At 46.6% G+C, this 20723-nt stretch overlaps 1 protein-coding gene across 7 annotated transcripts in view; it reads left to right on the top strand.

Moving 5' to 3' along the window:
- Positions 1 to 292: 292 nt before the first annotated feature.
- Positions 293 to 20723, top strand: part of CLTC (clathrin heavy chain) — a 29804-nt gene continuing 9373 nt past the window's right edge. Inside the window, exons 1-22 of one of the 7 annotated variants that reach the window (XM_038158452.1) lie at positions 293 to 530; positions 7997 to 8204; positions 8953 to 8955; positions 10294 to 10562; positions 10875 to 11036; positions 11801 to 11914; positions 12299 to 12472; positions 13090 to 13287; positions 13915 to 14115; positions 14658 to 14810; positions 15116 to 15238; positions 15421 to 15558; positions 15648 to 15812; positions 15903 to 16083; positions 16437 to 16600; positions 17543 to 17554; positions 18267 to 18392; positions 18950 to 19092; positions 19451 to 19685; positions 20015 to 20137; positions 20232 to 20377; positions 20521 to 20704. In XM_038158452.1, coding sequence (XP_038014380.1) covers positions 489 to 530; positions 7997 to 8204; positions 8953 to 8955; positions 10294 to 10562; positions 10875 to 11036; positions 11801 to 11914; positions 12299 to 12472; positions 13090 to 13287; positions 13915 to 14115; positions 14658 to 14810; positions 15116 to 15238; positions 15421 to 15558; positions 15648 to 15812; positions 15903 to 16083; positions 16437 to 16600; positions 17543 to 17554; positions 18267 to 18392; positions 18950 to 19092; positions 19451 to 19685; positions 20015 to 20137; positions 20232 to 20377; positions 20521 to 20704 — 3264 coding nt within the window. In that variant the 5' untranslated portion in view covers positions 293 to 488. The remainder of the gene's footprint in view (positions 531 to 7996; positions 8205 to 8952; positions 8956 to 10293; positions 10563 to 10874; positions 11037 to 11800; positions 11915 to 12298; positions 12473 to 13089; positions 13288 to 13914; positions 14116 to 14657; positions 14811 to 15115; positions 15239 to 15420; positions 15559 to 15647; positions 15813 to 15902; positions 16084 to 16436; positions 16601 to 17542; positions 17555 to 18266; positions 18393 to 18949; positions 19093 to 19450; positions 19686 to 20014; positions 20138 to 20231; positions 20378 to 20520; positions 20705 to 20723) is intronic. The other 6 variants (XM_038158456.1, XM_038158453.1, XM_038158454.1 and 3 more) reach the window with 6 other exon arrangements.

Below are 20723 nucleotides of genomic sequence, written 5' to 3'. Positions count from 1 at the left end.
GTGCCAGGATCACCCCGCGGCGGGGGCAGGGGTGTCCATCGCACCCCGGTGACAGGAACACCCCGGGGGGAGTTGGTCCAGGGGCTCCCCGCGGTGTCCCCCGGTGTCCCCCGGTGTCCCCCGGTGTCACCTTGCCCGGCCGCGCCGCCCCGCCCCACGTGACCGCGCGCGCGCGGGCCGGAAGTGACGCCGCGGCCCCTCGGTCGCATGATGTGGCAAAAAAAAAAAAGGCCGGGGAAAGGGAGGGAGGGAGTGATGCGTCCCCAAATAGTCCCTTCCGGCGGCGCATCACAGCCGCCGCTGCCATTGGCGCCGCTCGCCGGGATCCCTCCGCGCGGCCGGCCGCCCGGCGGCAGGTGCGGGTATCCTTCCGCGGCGGTATCCTTCCGCCGGCGGGGGCAGCTTCCGCACGGCCCCGCTCCGCCATCGCGGCCCCGCTCCGCCCGCACCGCTGAGCCCGGCCCGGCCCGGAGCGCCCCGCCGCCGCCATGGCCCAGATCCTGCCCATCCGCTTCCAGGAGCACCTCCAGGTGGGCGCGGGGGCGGGCGGGCCGCTGCCTCGCTCCGCCGGGGGAGCCGCCCGGGGACGGTGCCGGGGGAGCCGCGCCGGGCCTGCCCGCGGTGCCTCCGTGAGGGCCGGGCGCGCTCGGCGGGGTGTTCGCCCTGCCGCCGTCCGGCTCGGGGAGCGCTGCCCGAAGGGCGCCTCCCGGGAGGCGCCGGGCCGGGCATCCCGCCCTTGCCGGTGCCCCGCGGGCCGTGCCCCGGCGGGGTGGGCGAGGCTGGCGCGGTGCCCGGGCGGGCCGGGCGGTGCGGGCCGGGCGCGGGTGGCTCCTCTGCGCTTCCCGGAGCAGCGCCAGGGGGAAATCCCGGCCCGGCACGGCTCGGCACGGGGTGGGGGGGTGAGCTGGGCAGGTGGCCGAGCTGTGTCCGTGTGCCGCTTGATGTTATTAATTTGAATGGTGTTAAAGGCTCTGTAGCTGTAAGGACAGGTTAGACCCTTGTGCCGGTGTTCCCGCCTGGAATGTCATTTTCTGGAAGGAGAAGCACGTATCGCAGCCAAGTGCGGGAGCTGCTGCGGCTCCCTGCAGTGCAGCTGTGGCAGTGCAGGTGCCCAGGTGCCAGCTTCGCTGTCCGCTGGCCTCTCCCCAACCCCGGCTCTGGCTCTCGTTGCACCAGCACCACACGCTAATGGTTTATTTCCGAGTGATGGCATTGAATTTCTCTAAGGTGACTTCCCGGAGGCGCTGGCGGCCCGTCCCGGGCGGTGCGGGAGTGCGGGGTTCCCTGGCGGAGCCTCGGTGCCTCCCTGTCCGTGGGTGAAGCTGCAGCGCAGGGAGGGCTCTGCGAGCGCCGATCCAGTTGTGCAATGGGCGCTTCCTATCTGACAGGGCTGAAGGGCGAAGGGCTGCGAGCCGCGGTGTTACCAAGCTGGGTTTCACTGCTGGAGGAGTGTTTTTCGAGGAGAGTTTGTCTAATAAAAGCTGCGTTGGCACACCTGGCCAAAGTCTCCCGGCAGCCTGCTCCCCTCTGATGCCAGTGTCTGTGTTTGGTTTGTGTTCAGCTAACTGGGGCTGTGGTGGGCACTCATACAGTGATGGATTTGCATGATTTACAGTGCTTTTTTTCCCTAACTCAAATGGAAAGCAGTTCGTTTCTAGGCACCTTGTTAAAGGAACCACTGCAGAATACTTAGTTGAAGGTTACAGCTCTTCACAGTGTCTAAGTAAACGCTGCTTTGGTGCTTCTTTAGGTGTGTAGCTGAGCACTGAATGGTTTTACTCCAATATCAGTTTAAAGGCAGGCCAGAATTCATGGTTTAGGTGTCCCTGTAGGGAGCACTGACAGGAGAATCTCAGAGCTTCACCTCCCAGCCAGTGCCTTGTCCTGGTGGTGGCAAAGCCCAGAGCCAGGTCCTGAGGAGGCTGTGTGCACTCAGGTGAAAGCCATCCCTCTGGGCAGCCCAGCTCTCAATCAAGCACTGTGGCAGTGCACCTTTGTGCATTATTTAAGCCCCAAACCTTGCATGTGACCCACTGCCAGGTCTCTAATGACATGAGCACTGTTACATAATGAAACTCATCTGCTTCACGCCAGAAGTGCTGGGAGCTTTCAGGCCAGCACCACGGTGGAACAGGACTGTTCTGCCTCCAGACTGATTATCTGTTTATTTGGGGTTGGATTTGCATTTTTCTCTGCCTGTACCTACTCAGTGTGGAGCACTGGCTGAACCAGTATCTTTTACAGCTGCACACAGGAGCTGATCCTTTCTCGGATGGGTGTGCACCCCTCTGAGCCTGGGTGCACATGGCTCTTGCCTTTGAACTTCCTCCTTTCATTTCATTGAAAAACAATACGGAGGAATTTGGATTCTAGGAGTTGCTTTTCTGCTGAAGTTCCTGACGTAAATTTTGGGAGCAGAAACACTGATATTGCAATGTTTTTGCTATCCATGCTCCTCGTGGATTCAATAATACAATTTCTTGAACTGTGCCTGACCCACATTGTCTAGGAAACTTGTTGTACAGGTGTTGTGCAACACCTGCAAGTTTGTAGTGATTCTTAATGGAAGATGAGGTACCCAGCTGGAGCCTTAGCCATAAAAAGCAGGTGATGGGTTTGAATGAGAAAGTTCTTGCGGGCTATTATTGAAATCAATCAATAAACACAGTGTGATCCTAGTTCTCCACAGATTCATTATAAGAGGTTAAAAAATGGTCAAGTACAAAGCTTGTCCTGGCGTTCAGCTTCCAGCCAGTCCATTAGCTGTTGCTGTTGGCAGCTTGGCCGTGTGATTTGGGAATGAAAAGGTGAAAGCTCCAGAAACCTTGCTCCTAAATGCCTCATCTCATCAATGTGTGTGGGGGCACAGTGCTTTGTACCCCAAATTGGAGCTAAAGGTGGACTTTGGACAAGTAGTTAACTTACTGGGGAGGAGGGAACTTTCTGGGGAGTGTAAAACCAAAAAGTATAGTCAGGTTCCAGGGTTTGTTTGTCAGAGTCACAAGCTCTGCAATCTCAGCAGCCCCAGGTGTGCAGGCTGTTATCTGTGTGGTGTCTGTTGTACACCCCTGCCTTGCCACCAAGGAACATCAACAACAGGCTGCGTGTGTTTCCCAAGGAAACTTCCCTTGGGAATTTTCAAGGAGGAACCTGATTCCTGTGCTATCAAAACTCATGTTATAAAACTTGATATAGCTGCTGCCCTTTTAAAAATTTATTTTCTTTCCCCAAAGTGGCTATGAGGAAACAATCCACTGTGTATGTAGTGGGAGATCAGAGTTCAGTGTGTGGGATGATTGCAAATCTGGTTGCTCCTATCCAGGCTTCAGGGATTCCTGAAATGTGCCTCTGTGTGTGTGAGGGTGAAAATAAAACAGCTGCTTACTGTGGTGGGTCAGTGGAGCTTTTCTAAGATGACAAGTTCTTGATGAGTGAGAAGGAACCAGACTAATTAGCAGGTGGTGAACTGTGATTGCCACTTAATTTAACCACACTACCCTGAAATATATAAATATTGAACTTGGACCGGGCCTGCTGCTGTACTGAGTTAAGGCATTAATAAATACTCTCCTGAATCTAAATATTTTTGTAAGACAAGGCAGAGAAAACTGCCAGCTCAGGCTGTGCACTTGATACCAAGACAGAACTGCTTTTTAACACTAGGAAAAGGGGGTTTGTATCTATTGTTCATTGATGGGGCAAACCTGAATGGCAGCTGGCTGTGCTGGTGTGGTGCTGCTCGCATGGCTCTTGGAATCACAGCTGTGCCAGAGAATAAAACAGGACAGCCAAGGCATCATGGAACAAAATATATAAATTCAATACTTTGCTCTAAATATGACAAACAGCAAAATTGTTCCATGCATTGTGCTGACAGTGAGTTTAATGCAGCCTAAACCACTAAATCTGCTGTAACAGCATTAGTTGGAAGCAGTTACATCCTCTGTTGATAATACAAGTCAGAATTAGAGGACTGATGTACCTAATGCTGTTTTGGTGGGATTCTTGCTGTTTGATTCTTAGCGGATCCAAATTCCTAGAGGCAGTGATTTTAGAATATTCCTACAGAGGGAAAACACCTAACAGAGAATTGAAGTGAGAGAGATTGTGTGTGTGTCTCAGCTAATTGGATAGGAGCAATTAGTTAAGCAGTTTATGAGCTGTTCTGGGCATGTCCCTCAGCAGGCACTGAGGTGCAGGGCCCTGCTGCCTTGGTGGCCGTGCTGATTTAGTGTTTCTGCTGGGGCTGGAGCCCCAGCCGAAGAGAAGGAGTGGGATTCAGTGGTGCTCAACTCCAGTTCCAGTGGGTCCAGCCTCGCTGGTGGAACTGAGGCAGTCCCACAGCACGGCCCTGGCTGCTGAGAGTGGCTGGGCCTCGGCCTGCTGAGGGGGAGGCAGAAGATAGGAAGGATATAGAAATAGGAGAGCTCTTGAATGTTAGAGAGGTCCCTTATCTGTTGAAAACACGACTTCCTAGGCTGTCCCAAGCTGTAACTCTTACCTTGCACTGGTAAATATGAGGTATTTTGCCATTGACTGGCTGTGGGAATCTCAGAACTGCAGGGAGTAGCCAAGAAAGCATCACAAACACAAATGGTTTTGTGTGGCTTAGGTTTGCTTTGCTGAATTTTCACATGTGGAATTAAAAGAGCAGCTCAAGTGTCTGCCTTGGTCAGTCACAGCCTAGGAAAGCGTGGCCTGGGATAGAGCTAATATGATTCATTGCACACTAAAGTGCTTCTCAAAGAAAATGGGTATTTTGCAGTTTAGTGGCATTTTCCAGCTTTGTGATTTCTAGCAGCATGCAGATAAGGAGTCTCTGGGCAGGGGCTGAGCAGCTGCTTGTGGCCACGAGAGCAGTGGTTATATCCTGTTGAGTGTGAGAGCTGAGGTGAAATGTGTGCTCAGCATTTCCGTGCCCTTCCTCGTAGGCAAGGAGAAATTATCTGACAGCTAAGCAGACTGTCACAAGAAAGGGAACATTACAGGAAGGGGTCAACAAAGAGACTCCTGTCAGCAGTTTTACCATTCAGTTTGATGTCCCATACATGTGACAACTTCTCTGGCTAAGTTACCAAGAATGCACTTGAATTATCTTCCAGTGAAAAAATAATTCTGGTAATCAGACGTTGCCTTACAACGTTACAATGACTCACATCTCAGGGCTGCTCAGATAAATGCCATCACAGAATTCCATGGTTCAGCAGAGCCTGCAAGTGACTGAAGTATCTGATCTTGGGTGAGATGAGTCCTTTGGGGCAACATCTCTGCTGAACACAAGGGTTGCTGCTGTCCCTGACAATCTGTCTCATGGTTCCACTCTACTGGAGCAGCTATTTCACAGAACACTTTATTCCTAACAGGAGTCTGGTGTCACTGATCTTTCCAACAAATGGTGGTGTAAAAGAACTCCAACTGTAAATCAGTTGCCCAAGGACAGTTAGCAAGTTCTGCTTTCATATCTGCTTAAAAGCCAAGGAAGTGGGTTTTGTAGTAAAATATAGCAATGTCTTAAATTCCTTTTTTTTGTTTTGTTTTGTTTATGAATCAGTGAAATGTAATGGACCTGATACAACATAAAATACTTGAGGGTCTCTCCCTTTGTAATAAAGAAAAGAGGAAGAAAATCTGCCATAAGCCCCTGTACTCCTCAGTTGAAGTTCAACTCCCGAGTTTGTACATGAAATAGTATTGAAATTTTCAGAATAAAAGCCTTCAAAGAAATATTTGCTGTCGTGTTTCCTAACAGTAATCTTCATCTCTGTTTGCTTTGCTTAGCTTTATAAACATGCCTGCCTTACTCACCTGAACTTCAGCCTATTTGGGCAGGAAAACAACCTATAATCCAGGGAATGATCTCTGCTCAGGAGTTCTGTGCAGCCAAGAAATTCACTGTTGGCTTTACCAGCTGGGCAAGGAAGTGCCACTCCTGGCTGGTGACACTCTTGTGTAACCAAACACAGAGATTGTCTCCGTCAGTCAGCTTCCTGAGCCTTGAAGCAGATGTGGGTCATACACTTGGTTTGTTGAGATGAAAGATGAAATGTTGGCAGAAGCAGTTTGTGTACTTAGAGACCTTGCAGATGGTTGCACCTTCATCAGAAAACATCTCCAGGCTTTCTTCAGAGCTCCTGTGCCAATCTTCTAAATCTTTGCAAAGGAATACCTCACCTTTGATAACAGAAATTTTAAAAGTCTCCCATCTCCCACCTGGGTCAGTGCCTCAGACCTGGCACTAGCAGATGGCAGTTTGCTGGAGATTAAGGTAAATCTGCCTTGCAATATCCAAGCACCTTTGCTGTGGTGGTTTTGTCTAGACCTCCCTAAGAGGTCCTGCCATCTGCTTGGACTTGCTGCTCTGATTTGTTCTGTTGACACCCTTTGAGTGTAGTGCTGTGAGTTATTGCCTGGCTGAGTGCTTGGCTCTCTGCAGCCGCCCCCCTCTACCAAATTAACGAGGAAATTTAATGCCTGAGAAATGATTTGGCACTTGTTAAGCCTGCAGCCCTAGCAAAAGGAAATGCCACATCCCAATAAGTCACTCCAGCTCTACCAGATCAAACTCCCACATCTTCAAACCTCCCCTCCCTGCAGGGGTGTGATTGGATTGTGCATTACCCTAGCTTATGTACAGGTCTAGAGGACACTGCTCAAAGTGTGAAAGGGACTTTTGAGCTTGAATCTAAAATCTTCTAAGTGGCTGGAGAACGTGTGGTCAGGTTCTGGGATGCTGGACCTCAAACACATGCTTAAATCTGACTAAAAGAGTTCTGACCTGTCAAGGAGTTAGGGTTTGATTTTTTAATTTTTAAATAGCTGTCAAATGCTGTCACCTGAAAGTTTCCTGGCTTTATTGTCCAAATATTCTCTGCATAATCTAGATCATCCATCCAAGTGACTTCTGTGAAGCTTGCTCTGTTAACTTGCTGTGCCGTGGCTCAGATGTTACTTGTTCCTCACGTGCTGTTGCAGAGCCTGGGCAAAGGGGAAGTGGAGTAAAACCCTCTTTATCAGGAGCTGCAAACAGGCAGGAGCAGAGCAGCTGGGGCATGGCCTCCTTGGAGCTGGTTCAGAGCACAGCTGATAAGAGCTCAGTGCTCCAAACCAGCACAATCAGCCTAAAATGGCTTTGAAGGTCTCGCCCTTCTTGGGACATCTTGGGCTTGAAGGTCTTCCAGAAAGAAAAATATCAGAATATTAGAGCTGATAGTTTTTCTAATGGAAGAAAATTGGAGTTCTTAAGATGTGGGCAAGCTGGATATCTGTGTGATAGGCCATGACTGCATTTTTGCTGTTCAAAATGCAATGAACTTTGTTTCCCTACTGACATCCTCCTCATGCACTTTGCAAAGGTACTGTTAACAAAAGAGTTTTGTTGCGAGCTGTACAAGAAATGTGGGTATGGAAGGGCTTGGGGGAGCAGGCTGTGGCTCAGAGACGGAAGTGGTTTATTGATAACTTCTGTGTTAAGCAGGGCCATTGGTGATTTCAGTAGTGCCCAGCTCTGCCTCCTGCTGCGAGACAGGCCTGGGCTAATTGCTAGACAGGCAGCTTTTTTTAGCTGCACAGGGATAAAGATAAAGCTCAGACACCTCACGTGTGATGGTAAGCTTGAAATAGTGATAGCTGTCAAAGCCAGTGGATGAGTTCAGGGAGGAAAGCTGGCGAGAGTGAGGGCTGAAGCTGCAGGTCCGGTGTGGTGAGTTCAGTGTGCTTTAAGCCATGTGAGTGGGCTCAAAGAGTGAGTTCTTAATGGTTAAGTTGTAAATGGACCTTGAAGACAAGATACCAAGTGCTTGAATGCCTCTCCAGGAAGCCTGCTGGGCTCAGTTGAAATTGTGCAACACTGTGTGTTGTGCAGGTTTGGGGTAGCATTGCTGTTTTGTCACCAAAAAAAAGGCAAAGTCTGCTATTTCCTGTGACATTCACAAAAGAAAGCTGCTTGTGGCTATACCAAGGCAATAACTTAATGTTAAACCTTTTTCTTCTCTTCCAGCTCCAAAATCTGGGCATCAACCCAGCAAACATTGGGTTCAGCACTCTGACGATGGAGTCTGACAAATTCATCTGCATCAGAGAGAAAGTAGGAGAGCAGGCTCAAGTGGTGATCATTGACATGAATGACCCCAGCAACCCAATCCGGAGACCAATTTCAGCTGACAGTGCTATCATGAACCCTGCCAGTAAAGTCATTGCACTGAAAGGTATGAAGTCCTGATAAAGGGCTGCTTGAAGTGGATGGAGAGCTTTCTGTAGAACTAGTTTATGAGGGACTGAGGTCTCCCAGGTAATTTATGTGGGAGGATCCTGCAGCAATTTTCCCCAGCTTAATGGGAGCTTAAGTTGAATGCATTTTCAGTTCTCCTGGAGGCAGCAGGGCAGGGAGCTTCAGCTGAGGCTTCCTGCCATTTTGCTGATCATTAGGATGAGTTTTTTCCTTCAGTCCAAATGCTTGCAGCTTCTGAGCAGGGAGAGCTGGAAGCCAAGTGTGGGCTTTAAGGAATCATGTTAGAGGGAAGTGAGACCTGATCTAAGAGTGTAACTCTTAGATCAACTAAACCTCTCCTTAGAGACAGGAAAACTAAGGCTGGGAAGGGGGGACAAATATTCCTGAAGGCCTTAGTTTGGCCTTGCTGAAAGAGACCAGTGCATATTTATTATATCAGCCAGTGATAAGAGGAGTAAAACTATGCAGGGAAGACTTGTGTGGTGAAGGAAGTACAAGGTCAGCCAGCTTGGTATCTCTGATGTTACAGAGAACAAGCATTCCTCTGGAGTCTCCAGAAATGTCCATCTCTTCCCCTCAGGGGCCCAAAAAGCCTTAAGTGCAGTCATTCTAGAAGTGCATGTATTGCTAATGGAAAGATTTGTATGTATCCAATGTTACCTAACTTTGACTTTAATACTGTGCTACTGTTTTGTCACAACTTTAATGCTTTCTTGTGTGTGCAGATGGTGAGTTACTTCAATTGACTGTACCTAGTACCTGTTGTGTCTTATGACAAGAAAAAGCAGAATAAAATGGCTCAGATTGATGGTGCACATGGCTGAACAGTAGTATTTAAGCAACTGAAGGCCAAAAACTCAGAGGTTTTTCATGCCCTCCCAAACAAGGGAGACCCTAAGATTGCCAAAATTAATCCACTCAAGAGCCCAAAATGTACTTAAATCACTGGGATCTTGATACTGAGCTTTTTATGAACAGGACTGGCCCTTTTGACTCAAGTCTAGATTTTGCCTTGTAATGTACCTTGCCTAGCATGTAGGAATGTGTTACCTGAATGTCCTCTCCCTTGACCCTAAAGCTCCAGCTGCACTAGATATGGAAACAAACTGCTGCCTGTAGCCTGAGTAACTCTGTAGTAGAGAGATTTCTCCAAGTTCTGGAGAAACTCCTCACTCAGCATCTTGCATCAGTTGCTGAGCTAATGGCTTTGAGCTAAATCAGTCCTTGGTGAGTGCAGACTTGCCTCTGTGGCACTGTGACTTCCTCAAGCTGGGCTACAGTTAGTAACTGTAGCAGATATTCTGGCCTGCATCCAGTTTCATGGGATCTTTTCTATTCCTCCTGGGCTACACTTATGTGTGCTTAAATAATTCTCTCCTATAAGTGGTAGGACTGGTCAGAACCTTTCTTATCTTCTCAACAGGAAGAAACAATTTCTTAGGCCACTGTGTTATAAAAACTGGTAGATATGACTGCAGGTGGCTGTTCAGGATGTTTGTATGCACCATTCTATGTGATTTGGAGAATTTTTCCTCTTGCCTTCTAGAGCTTGTGTTGGTCCCTAGATTCCTTCCCCTGCACAGTTCCTGTCAGTCTGGTTTGCAGTCAGTAGCTGTGTATCCCATTAGTGCAACCCCAAGGTTTTGGTTAATGAGCCTGAATTACAAAAGCCCTCTGCCAACCTGACTGTTCCATGTCGTGCCCCTTTAATACTTAAAACAGATGTGGACGTAGCTTTCAGTGCCACTGACACAGCTTCCCTCAGAGCTCCAAAGAGCCTCAGCATGATTGTAACCTGGTTTTGATGTATGTGAAGTATCCTCCAACCCATTTGTGTGGCTGAAGCTTTTGTCTCCTGCCAACCCGTTCTCCGCATCTGTTTGATTGCTCAGTAGTGGCAAGTCAGTAAAATCAGCCCTAGGAGTGTGGTCTGGTTCCAAGTGAAAGCTGATCCCTGAAGGTCTGCCAGTGTAGAGCAGCTTTTTCTTGAAGGAAGTCCCCAGGGTTTGATGTCCTAGCGCAGCTCTTCTGCTCCGTGCCGTGGCTAACGACGCTGTGTCTTCTAGCTGGGAAAACGCTGCAGATCTTTAACATTGAGATGAAGAGCAAGATGAAGGCTCACACCATGACAGATGATGTCACCTTCTGGAAGTGGATCTCTCTGAACACTGTTGCCCTCGTGACGGATAATGCAGTTTACCACTGGAGCATGGAGGGGGAGTCCCAGCCCGTGAAGATGTTTGATCGCCACTCCAGCCTTGCTGGTTGTCAGATCATCAACTACAGAACTGATGCCAAGCAGAAATGGCTCTTGCTGACTGGAATATCTGCACAGGTACTTTGCCTCCAGGAAGGTGTGGAAACCCCCGAGCTTGTCGTGTTGTCTCCTTTTACGGGAACAGGATTGATCTGTTTGTTTTATTAAATGTAAATGCTTGTCTCAATCTTCAAATAACAAACTTAATGTAACTGAAAATCTCACATTACTGTAATTGGATTTGTAATGATATAAACACTAGTGCCAGGTTAAGAGTCTGAAGTGATGCTGTTGTAAGAGGAAGCTTAAAATGGCAGCATATTGACCAATATTAAATGAAATTACTGTCACAGTGCTTGTTTGTCCTGACACTTGTTCTTTTTTGCGTAGCAAAACCGTGTGGTGGGAGCAATGCAGCTGTACTCTGTGGACAGAAAAGTGTCCCAGCCCATCGAGGGACATGCAGCCAGCTTTGCACAGTTCAAGATGGAAGGGAATGCTGAAGAATCCACTCTCTTCTGTTTCGCAGTAAGAGGGCAAGCTGGGGGTAAGGTAAGGCTTGGTTCTAAATATACTGTAATCTTTAGTGACTCACCCTGGTTCTCTGCTTCCAGGAGAACAAGTGGTTTTATGCAAAAAGTTGCATTTAAGGAAGAAAGTGAAGGACTGTGTCAGTCTGGATATGACATGTGGTGCATGCAGAGCTTGGACTACCTGGTGTAGCAAGAATCTGTGAGTGGAGAAGTTAAGTGGCATGTCATGACCAGCCCAATTAGCTGCTTGAAACATGTGACTCTCGGCTTCACAGGCTAAGCTTGAGGGAAAAGCTGTGGTATTCTTTCTTTGATGCTGATCCCTGGTATCAGACTCAACTAATTTCCAAATTACTGGATGAAAATTTAAAAAAAATGAAGCAATAGTGCTGCAAGGCTAAATAGTGATCCAGTGTAAATGCTGGAATTATGTGAGTTAGGCAGAGTAAAACCAGAGCTAGATTCAGAGAAACATCTTCAGAACTGTCTCTGTAGAATGTGAACCAACTTAAAAGAGTGTATCTAAAGTAACCTAACTGAATCCTGAAGCTTCCAAGTAATTAGGGGCAACTAAAGATCCTATTTAACTGTTTCCCTCACCTCTGGTACATGAACATCAGGTGCCATACCTTTAGCCAGTGAAAATATTTAGGAAGATTAACTTAGTTTGTCTTTGCATAAACTTGGGATTAATGCTGAGCAGCAAGAGAACTGCTGTAATTTCATTGTTGAATCTATTGTTAAAGAAATTAGATGCAAGAATTAATCTTGTCTCTTGCACAGCTGCATATCATTGAGGTTGGCACACCACCCACTGGGAATCAGCCCTTTCCAAAGAAAGCTGTGGATGTCTTCTTTCCTCCTGAAGCACAAAGTGACTTTCCTGTTGCTATGCAGGTATGACAGCTGCAAACAGCTCTGCAGCTTCTCTTGGTGGATGTGACAGGAGCAGGGAGGGCACTGGGAGCCAGCTGGTTAATGTGGGCCTGGGGGTTGGCCCTAAACTGGTGTGACTGGTGTGACTGCTGCTCCTGCTTCAGTAGTGGTAAAGGTGGAGACAAGCAGCATTCAAAAGCAGCATGTTCTTATTTATAGAAGAAATATCCATATGTTTTAACTGCTTTTCAAGCTCTTCAAATGTCATTTTGCTGTGATAGTACTCAAGTAAAAATAAAACAGCACTTCTGGCTGTCCTGAAATGGCCCAGCTGTTTGCTGAGTCTCAAAAGCACCAACTCATTTATCCAGTGCCAAATTTGAGTAATCTATTTCTGTTTTGCAGATCAGTGACAAGCACGATGTGGTGTTCCTCATAACGAAGTATGGCTACATCCACTTGTATGACCTGGAAACTGGCACCTGTATCTACATGAACAGGATCAGTGGAGAGACCATTTTTGTTACTGCACAGCACGAAGCAACAGCTGGAATTATTGGAGTCAACAGAAAGGGACAGGTAAGGAAGCTTGGCCTGGAAGCCACTTCTTTAGCTGATCCCACTGGCTTTTCATTATACACTGCAGGGTTCATATCTATGTCTAAAAGTTTCCAGAAATGTTAACTTTGAACTCTGCTCAGAACATGTGAAGTCTGACAGTGTTGTGAGCCCCAAAATAAATTTGCTGTTCTATCTCCATACTTAAACTACTCTGTGAACAAGTTACTAATACTGTACAGCCATGCCTTTAGCCCAGATTGATTTTGGGTGGATTGCTTGTTGAGCATGGGGAGTACAGAGCAGACTTGTTCCTGGTATCCTCTAGGATTGATTACTTAAGCCACTGAGTAGGGGTTTTAGAAAGATCCCTGTATCCCTGAAAGATCCATTGTATCCCTGTGTTTCTACCTCTGCAGATACCTCAATTAAACTGTTAATTGCCTGCTTTGGTGCAGGCAATGGATGACATTGGTTCTTTCTAACCAGAAGTCTGGTTAATGAAATGACAAGTATGAATTGTCAAGGGATGAAAAACTTTCCATGAAAGCCTAACTTTCCTCTCAGAAGTTATCTTAGCCTTTGGCTCACTTTTGACATTTGGGCTAACTGGAGGTTTCCCCTGGTGGTTTCTCCAGGTGCTCTCAGTGTGTGTGGAAGAGGAGAACATCATTCCCTACATCACAAACGTGCTGCAGAATCCTGACCTGGCTCTACGGATGGCTGTCCGCAACAACCTGGCCGGGGCCGAGGAGCTCTTTGCCAGGAAATTCAATGCACTCTTTGCACAAGGGAACTATTCAGAGGCAGCAAAAGTGGCAGCTAATGCCCCAAAGGTAAAGTGTTCAGAGCAGCACTGAGCTCTGCTGACTTCAGCTTCTTGCTTCAGGAAAGCTCAGTGAATTTTTCTAGTGGCAAGGACACAGTCTTGTTGCTGCTCTTGTCCCAAGGTAGTTTGGTGCTTCACAGGTATTTTGGGTGCTGACTGCAAGATGGATGATCTTAGAGTTTGTAAAGCCCACAGAGGAGGGGAGAGTAAATGAAGTAATGGCTATGGTTCATAACGTTTCTGGTACTCACCTTTGCTTCTCCAGTGATGCAAAAAAGTGTCTGTGGAAAGACAACCTCTAGCTGAGGCTGCACCTGGAAACAGGATAAAAAAACCCAGGCTAAGACTAAATTCATATGAGAGGAACTTGCTTGCAAGGCCAAGCGTGTCCTAATTCTGAACTTAAATCTGCATTGCTACTGAAATAAATTGAATGGGTTATTATAGCACATTTTCTGTCAAAGCATCTCACTGCCTGAGCTGGTGTTCAGCCATATTTCTCCTGACATTCTGGGCTGGCAAAAGATAGAAATGCTTGTGACAGCTACAGTGACATTACCTCCAGCTTTCTGGAGAAACTCTTGCCAAGCCACAGCAGCAGAAAAGAAAATGGATCTCTCTCTCTCTCTGGCAGGGAATCCTGCGTACTCCAGACACCATACGCCGGTTCCAGAGTGTTCCAGCTCAGCCAGGGCAGACTTCCCCTCTCCTGCAGTATTTTGGCATTCTGCTGGACCAAGGGCAGCTGAACAAGTATGAGTCACTGGAGCTCTGCAGACCAGTGCTCCAGCAGGGCCGCAAGCAGCTCTTGGAAAAATGGTTAAAAGAAGATAAGGTAAGTTTGGGGTCGATACCTTCAGAGCGATGGGGGGGAAGGAACAGCACTCCCTGACAGCCTCCCCCTTCCCAAGAAAATTCAGCTGGGAGCTCAGCAGTGACAGCAAGTAGCTGAGCAGTAGGTGCTTGCTCTGCCTGTCACTGTGACTCAAACTACTGCAAGACAATTGATCAAATTCTCACTCATTCTACGTTTAAAGTCACAGCAGGATGTGCAGAGCGTGGAAAGCTCTGAGCTGCTGCTGGGCTTTGCCAAACCAGTCCTTTGGATACTGACTGCAAGTGCTTTGAGCTGTGGTTACAGCTGTGTAATTAATGGGAGAAACATGCTGATAGAGCGTGTCACCCAGTCATGGCTCTGAAAAGTCGCTTGGCTCCTGTGGAACACGAGGAGATCGCTGCTGGGAGAGTCAGCTCAGGCTGTCAAGCTGGGCCTTAATGTTTTTAAGTCCAAAAGGAAGAGAAATGAGGAAGAGGGTGGTAGTGCATCTCAGCATGGTACTGTCAGGGTGGGCTGACTGCATTTCTGTTTCTGAGCAGCTGGAGTGCTCGGAGGAGCTGGGAGACCTTGTGAAATCTGTGGATCCTACGCTAGCACTTAGTGTCTATCTGAGAGCCAATGTTCCAAACAAGGTCATCCAGTGTTTTGCTGAAACAGGACAAGTCCAGAAGATTGTTTTGTATGCTAAGAAGGTGAGAGAAAATTTAATTGCTGTATCTGTCCTGTATTTAATAATAACCAGTGCATGTTCCAAAGCAGCTAGAAGTAACTGTGGGGAGTCTGAAGCCTGTATAGTATTTACTTTAGCCTCAAGTTTTTTATGAATAGTTACTGTTAGACTTCATACATGGGTCTTTCCCTGCTTCCCCATGTAGTCTTTTCCAAAAGAGGAAATCCTGGCTGGATTGTTTAATCTCCTGGCAGTAGCTTTTACCTAGCTCTGTATTTAACAAGGTGTGTGCTCTTGGTGAGTTCTCACTTTCCATCATCTTCTCAGGTTGGATATACTCCAGACTGGATCTTTTTGCTGAGGAATGTAATGAGAATCAGCCCTGATCAAGGACAGCAGTTTGCACAAATGCTTGTTCAAGATGAAGAGCCTCTTGCAGATATTACACAGGTAAATAACTTCATTGCTGTGAAATGTTGACTTCAAAGCATTAAATTGGTAAGAGGAGCCCTGCTCAAACCATCAGAGCAATGAGTTTGGATTTAGCTTTGGAAGCTGCATTGATTGCTCCAGTTCCTAATCAAAAACCTAAATTTCTTTCCTTTTTTTTTTTTTTTTTTTTTTTTTTTCAGATTGTGGATGTCTTTATGGAATATAATTTAATCCAGCAATGTACAGCCTTTCTGCTGGATGCACTGAAGAATAATCGTCCCTCAGAAGGTCCCCTGCAAACACGTTTACTTGAGATGAACCTCATGCACGCGCCTCAGGTACCCGCTCAGACCTCCTGCAGTGGGACACGGCAAACACTGCTGGCAGTGCCCAGGAACTGAGTGAAAATGTTCCCTGTTCCTTCTAGGTTGCAGATGCCATCCTGGGAAACCAAATGTTTACTCACTATGACCGGGCTCACATAGCTCAGCTGTGTGAGAAGGCTGGTTTGCTGCAGAGAGCACTCGAGCACTTCACAGACCTCTACGACATCAAGCGTGCAGTAGTTCACACTCACCTCCTCAACCCTGAGGTAAGGCATCAAACACCCTGCACCTACAAATCCAGCCTTTAATAACTGCTCTTCTGCTCAGGTCTAAAATGCCTTGTGTGCTCTTTGCAGTGGTTAGTGAATTATTTTGGGTCCTTATCAGTAGAAGACTCTCTGGAGTGTCTGCGTGCGATGCTGTCCGCTAACATCCGTCAGAACCTGCAGATCTGTGTCCAGGTGGCTTCCAAATACCATGAACAGCTGTCAACACAGTCACTCATTGAGCTCTTTGAGTCCTTCAAGAGCTTTGAAGGTTAGTCTGTACTTCTGCAAGAGGAGCTGGTGCTCACCTCATTACAGTTGTTTGTCTGTCTGCTGAAATCTAGAAAGCCATAATGAGCTTAAGTAGTTAGGCCTCAAGCTGTGTTGAAACAGATCTAAACCTTTAAGTTTCCCTGTTTAGGATGCATAATTTCCTAATAATTTAGGATGTTAAGTTGCATAATTTGTTTTTCTGAAATCCTGGAAAATGTTTGGAGCTGTAGAAAAACCTAGAATGCTGGCCTCTTGCCTTTGTCCAAAATGGGTGCCTTAAATTTCTGCAGCCTTTGGCATTTGTACTTTCAAGTGAGACCAGCAAATAATACGTTGACTGTTTCTCTCCAGGTTTGTTTTATTTCCTGGGCTCCATTGTAAACTTCAGCCAGGATCCAGATGTGCACTTCAAGTACATTCAAGCTGCATGCAAGACAGGACAAATTAAAGAAGTGGAAAGAATCTGCAGGGAAAGTAACTGCTATGATCCAGAACGTGTTAAAAACTTCCTCAAGGTAATGTTTGGATAACACTGGACTGTCTGGGGCTGTTTGGGGTTCTGATAAAACATGGTGTGTCACTAGTGAAATGAGGCAGCTCTGTGAAAATAGATGAGTTTTAACCTTTGCACTTAAGGATCCAAGTGTCCTCAAACCAGAGGTATCTGCCATGTTGACAGTACCTCCTAATGAAGTCTGAACCTGGAATATTGTCTAAAAAATGAGAATGTCAGGTCAGTTCCTCACTGTTCTTGCTAAGGTTAATCTGGCTTGAACTCTTAACCTGTAGTAAATGTACCAATTTACCTAGAACTTGTTAAAAATGCCTGCTATAAAATAGGAAATAGTTTACTTAACTTGAGAACACCCATAGTGCCAAATGAGTTGATAACTTAATGCTTATTTATAGTGTGATCAACTCCAACTGAGCAACTACAGAAACAACAGATGAAAAGAGTCAGTTAATTCCATGAATGCTTTCAGGTTCAGGGCTGATCTGTCTTACTCCTACACACTGAAATTTCAGCCAGGTGAGCCATGGTTTATCTCTGCTGGGAGATGCCAGTCAGTGGGAATATATCCTGGCTGATCCAGAGCATTGCTGGAGAGCAGGAAAAGATGGTGTGCTCAAAGTTCAGATTCTGTAGTGTTAGCACTGAGCTTACTGACAAACACAGCACTCTGAGAAATACCTGAGGAACCATGTGGGAGGGGAAAACTTTATCTGGGAACATTTCCTGCCTTCATGTTTGTTGGTTACATAGCATAGTCTTAGATTTTGCTGATCATATCTGAAGATGGCAAAACTCTTCCCAAGAGAATTCTCTAAAACTAACCTGGTGTCACCGAGGTGTAAGGTATGTAATTTGATCAAGCCACCTAAGATATGTTATCAAGCTGTCAAATTCCTGATGAAAGTTATTGTTTTTTGTGCTGTTCCATGTCTGGAATGTGCAGGACATGTACCAGGTAAATCTCCCAGTACAGGCCTCCCTGTGTAAAGTCCTTAAGTGTAATTTATATGTAGGATTATATTCTGGGATGTGCATGTTGGAATAAGTGATCTGAAATATGCATCCGGAATACTGTCTGCCACATAGACTAAGCTTCTGTACTGTAACCATTGTAACCTTATGCTGAAAGTTGGAATGCTTTTAGATGATTAATCTGGTAAGCAGTTTAAGTAGTACTGCTGTAGAGCTTAATTCTTACTGTTCTCTAAATCCATAGTTAGGAGGTATCACATGACACATGGCACTCAAAGTTAATTCTGTATATAACTTTTACATTATGAACCACAACTTAATCTAGTCTTGGTTAAATTTCTTTTGAAATCCCAGAGTGCTAATCCTGCACACCAAACACCAGTGGCAACTGAAAATATTCTCTATAGCCTAGGCTTGTCATAGTTGTATTGTGTTGTAAAACTCTATAGAGTCTGCCTTGCAAAGGAGCAGGGTTAAACTCCAAAAAGCTTTTTGCTCCTCACGTCCTGGAGTGGGTGTGAGTGCTCCCACTTTACATATTGCAAACAATTAGCTGAACAGCAAGCTGTCATTATTTGGTTGACTGTTGAGATTGGCTTTCCAAATTCAGCTGCTTTGACAGTTTAAGTGACTGTATTATTTGTCTGCTTAAGTCCAAGAGCAAAACCAAATTACTAAAGCTCTTCTCTTTCTAGGAAGCTAAACTCACTGACCAGCTGCCTCTCATCATTGTGTGCGACCGTTTTGACTTTGTCCACGACTTGGTGCTGTATTTGTATAGAAATAATCTCCAAAAATATATTGAGATTTATGTACAGAAGGTAGGTGACAGCTTGCCCCTTGGCTTCAGTGAGTCAAACTGATCAGTTTTTACAGTACCATATACAGCTCCAGGCATCATGTTTAAGTATTCTGCAAACAGATTTGTACCTGAGACTGACATTTAAGTGATTATTAGTGGCCTCCAGTAAATTAGCCCTGATGTGAGTCAGATCTCATTCTTCAGTCAGGTTAAGCAGTAACTCCCACTCATGTGCCACTTGAAGGGGGAAGACTTGGTAGAATAACTTTGGAGTTGTTGGGGTGATTGTAAGTCTCAACATTTTGGAGGGGGGAGGAGGGGAAGTTTTCCTTTTAACTTCCTGCAGGGACAAAGTGGATTGCTCAGAGCTTCCTGTGGGAGCTAAGTGAGCCACTGGGCTGGGATGGGAACACCTGTTGACTGAAGAATTGACTTTTGAGCTTGTTCAGAACCTCGGGAGGCTGGGAGTAAAGGTGGGAAGATGGGGTGGATCTTAACAAGTGGAATTCTGGGGATAAGTATTGCCTGCCCTTGCTCCCTGACAGCATCCTGACCTCTTTAAATGCTCCTGTGTAGGTGAATCCAAGCCGTCTGCCCGTTGTTATTGGGGGACTGCTTGATGTGGATTGCTCTGAAGACGTGATCAAGAACCTCATCCTTGTAGTGAGAGGTCAATTTTCAACTGATGAACTTGTTGCAGAGGTTGAGAAAAGAAACAGGTATTAAACTTCTACAAGTCTGTTACCAGTTCCCAGTCTGGCAGTGCTTGCTGCTCATCCATCAGTGCATGTCACACAGCTGAAGCTGGTACTGACACAAGCAGAAGCTGCCACTGGGTGACAGCCAGCTCTAATTCTTGGCTGATGTGGGGATCTCTCCAGATAACTTTGGTGTGTATGAGGTGTATAAGGTTACAGCATTATAATAATGAATCAAAATGTAGGTTAGAACAGAGCACTGTAACTCTGGTTTAGTTACTGACGCTGTCCTACACCAAGACTGGCCTCCAGACTGTAGAAATTATGCAGTTGGATATTTACTTACTCAGCCTCTAACGAGAAAATCAATTCCTTCTAGGCTGAAGCTGCTTCTGCCCTGGCTGGAAGCAAGAATTCACGAGGGCTGTGAGGAGCCTGCCACTCACAATGCACTGGCCAAGATCTACATTGACAGCAACAACAACCCAGAGAGATTCCTGCGTGAGAATCCCTACTATGACAGTCGTGTTGTTGGCAAGTACTGTGAGAAGAGGGACCCTCACCTGGCCTGCGTGGCTTACGAGCGTGGACAGTGTGATCTGGAGCTGATTAATGTACGTATGCCCAGGCTGCTGCCTCCTGATTGACTTCTAACATCAGCGTCATGGGCTACATAGAGAGCTTTAGGACAAAAGCATGTATTTCCTAAAATGGATTAAGCTGGGAAGTTCATGCTTCTAACACACAAGAGGAGGTGGCTGTTTAACCTCCCTCTGCAGCTTAATGAGAAACGGGAAACTCTCCTGCCCATCCTAAAATGGGAGGGTAATGGAGTATCAAAGGCTGAGATTCCTAGTCTGCCCCTCAGTTCAGAGTTTCAGTACAATTATCTGTGGGCTCCGTAGCCTTGCCTTCCCTCTGAGCAAGCTGTGCCTTTCTGCAGGTGTGCAATGAGAACTCCCTCTTCAAGAGTCTCTCCCGCTACTTAGTTCGTCGTAAGGACCCCGAGCTCTGGGCCAGTGTGCTGCTGGAAAGCAACCCCTACAGAAGACCCCTGATTGACCAGGTACAACTGGCAGGACATTGACAGCCTTGCCTGTCCCAGCTGGATTTGCAGAACCTGACATCACTCATGTCTCCACGCCGTGCTCTGCCTGCAGGTTGTCCAGACTGCGCTGTCAGAGACCCAGGACCCCGAGGAAGTCTCTGTCACTGTGAAGGCCTTCATGACTGCAGATCTTCCCAATGAGCTCATTGAACTGCTGGAGAAAATTGTTCTGGATAATTCAGTGTTCAGTGAGCACAGGTGTGTGAAATGGAAACTAAGCCACAGGAAACTTGGAGTTATTGCTGTAACGTGAAGCAGCAAATAAACTAATACCTTCTCCAGAGGGGAGGGTGAAATTCTCGATCATTATTTGATAAGTATTTATTTCTTTCCCTCTTCAGGAACCTGCAGAACCTTCTCATCCTTACAGCTATCAAGGCTGACCGCACCCGTGTCATGGAGTACATCAATCGCCTGGATAACTATGATGCCCCTGATATAGCCAATATTGCTATCAGCAACGAGCTTTTTGAGGAGGCATTTGCTATCTTCAGGAAGTTTGATGTCAACACATCAGCTGTACAGGTATCTTCGATTCTCAGGC

The sequence above is a fragment of the Motacilla alba genome, chromosome 19 (assembly GCF_015832195.1).
Source record: "Motacilla alba alba isolate MOTALB_02 chromosome 19, Motacilla_alba_V1.0_pri, whole genome shotgun sequence".
Lineage (NCBI taxonomy): Eukaryota > Metazoa > Chordata > Aves > Passeriformes > Motacillidae > Motacilla > Motacilla alba.
This window is presented reverse-complemented; position numbering and strand designations above follow the sequence as displayed.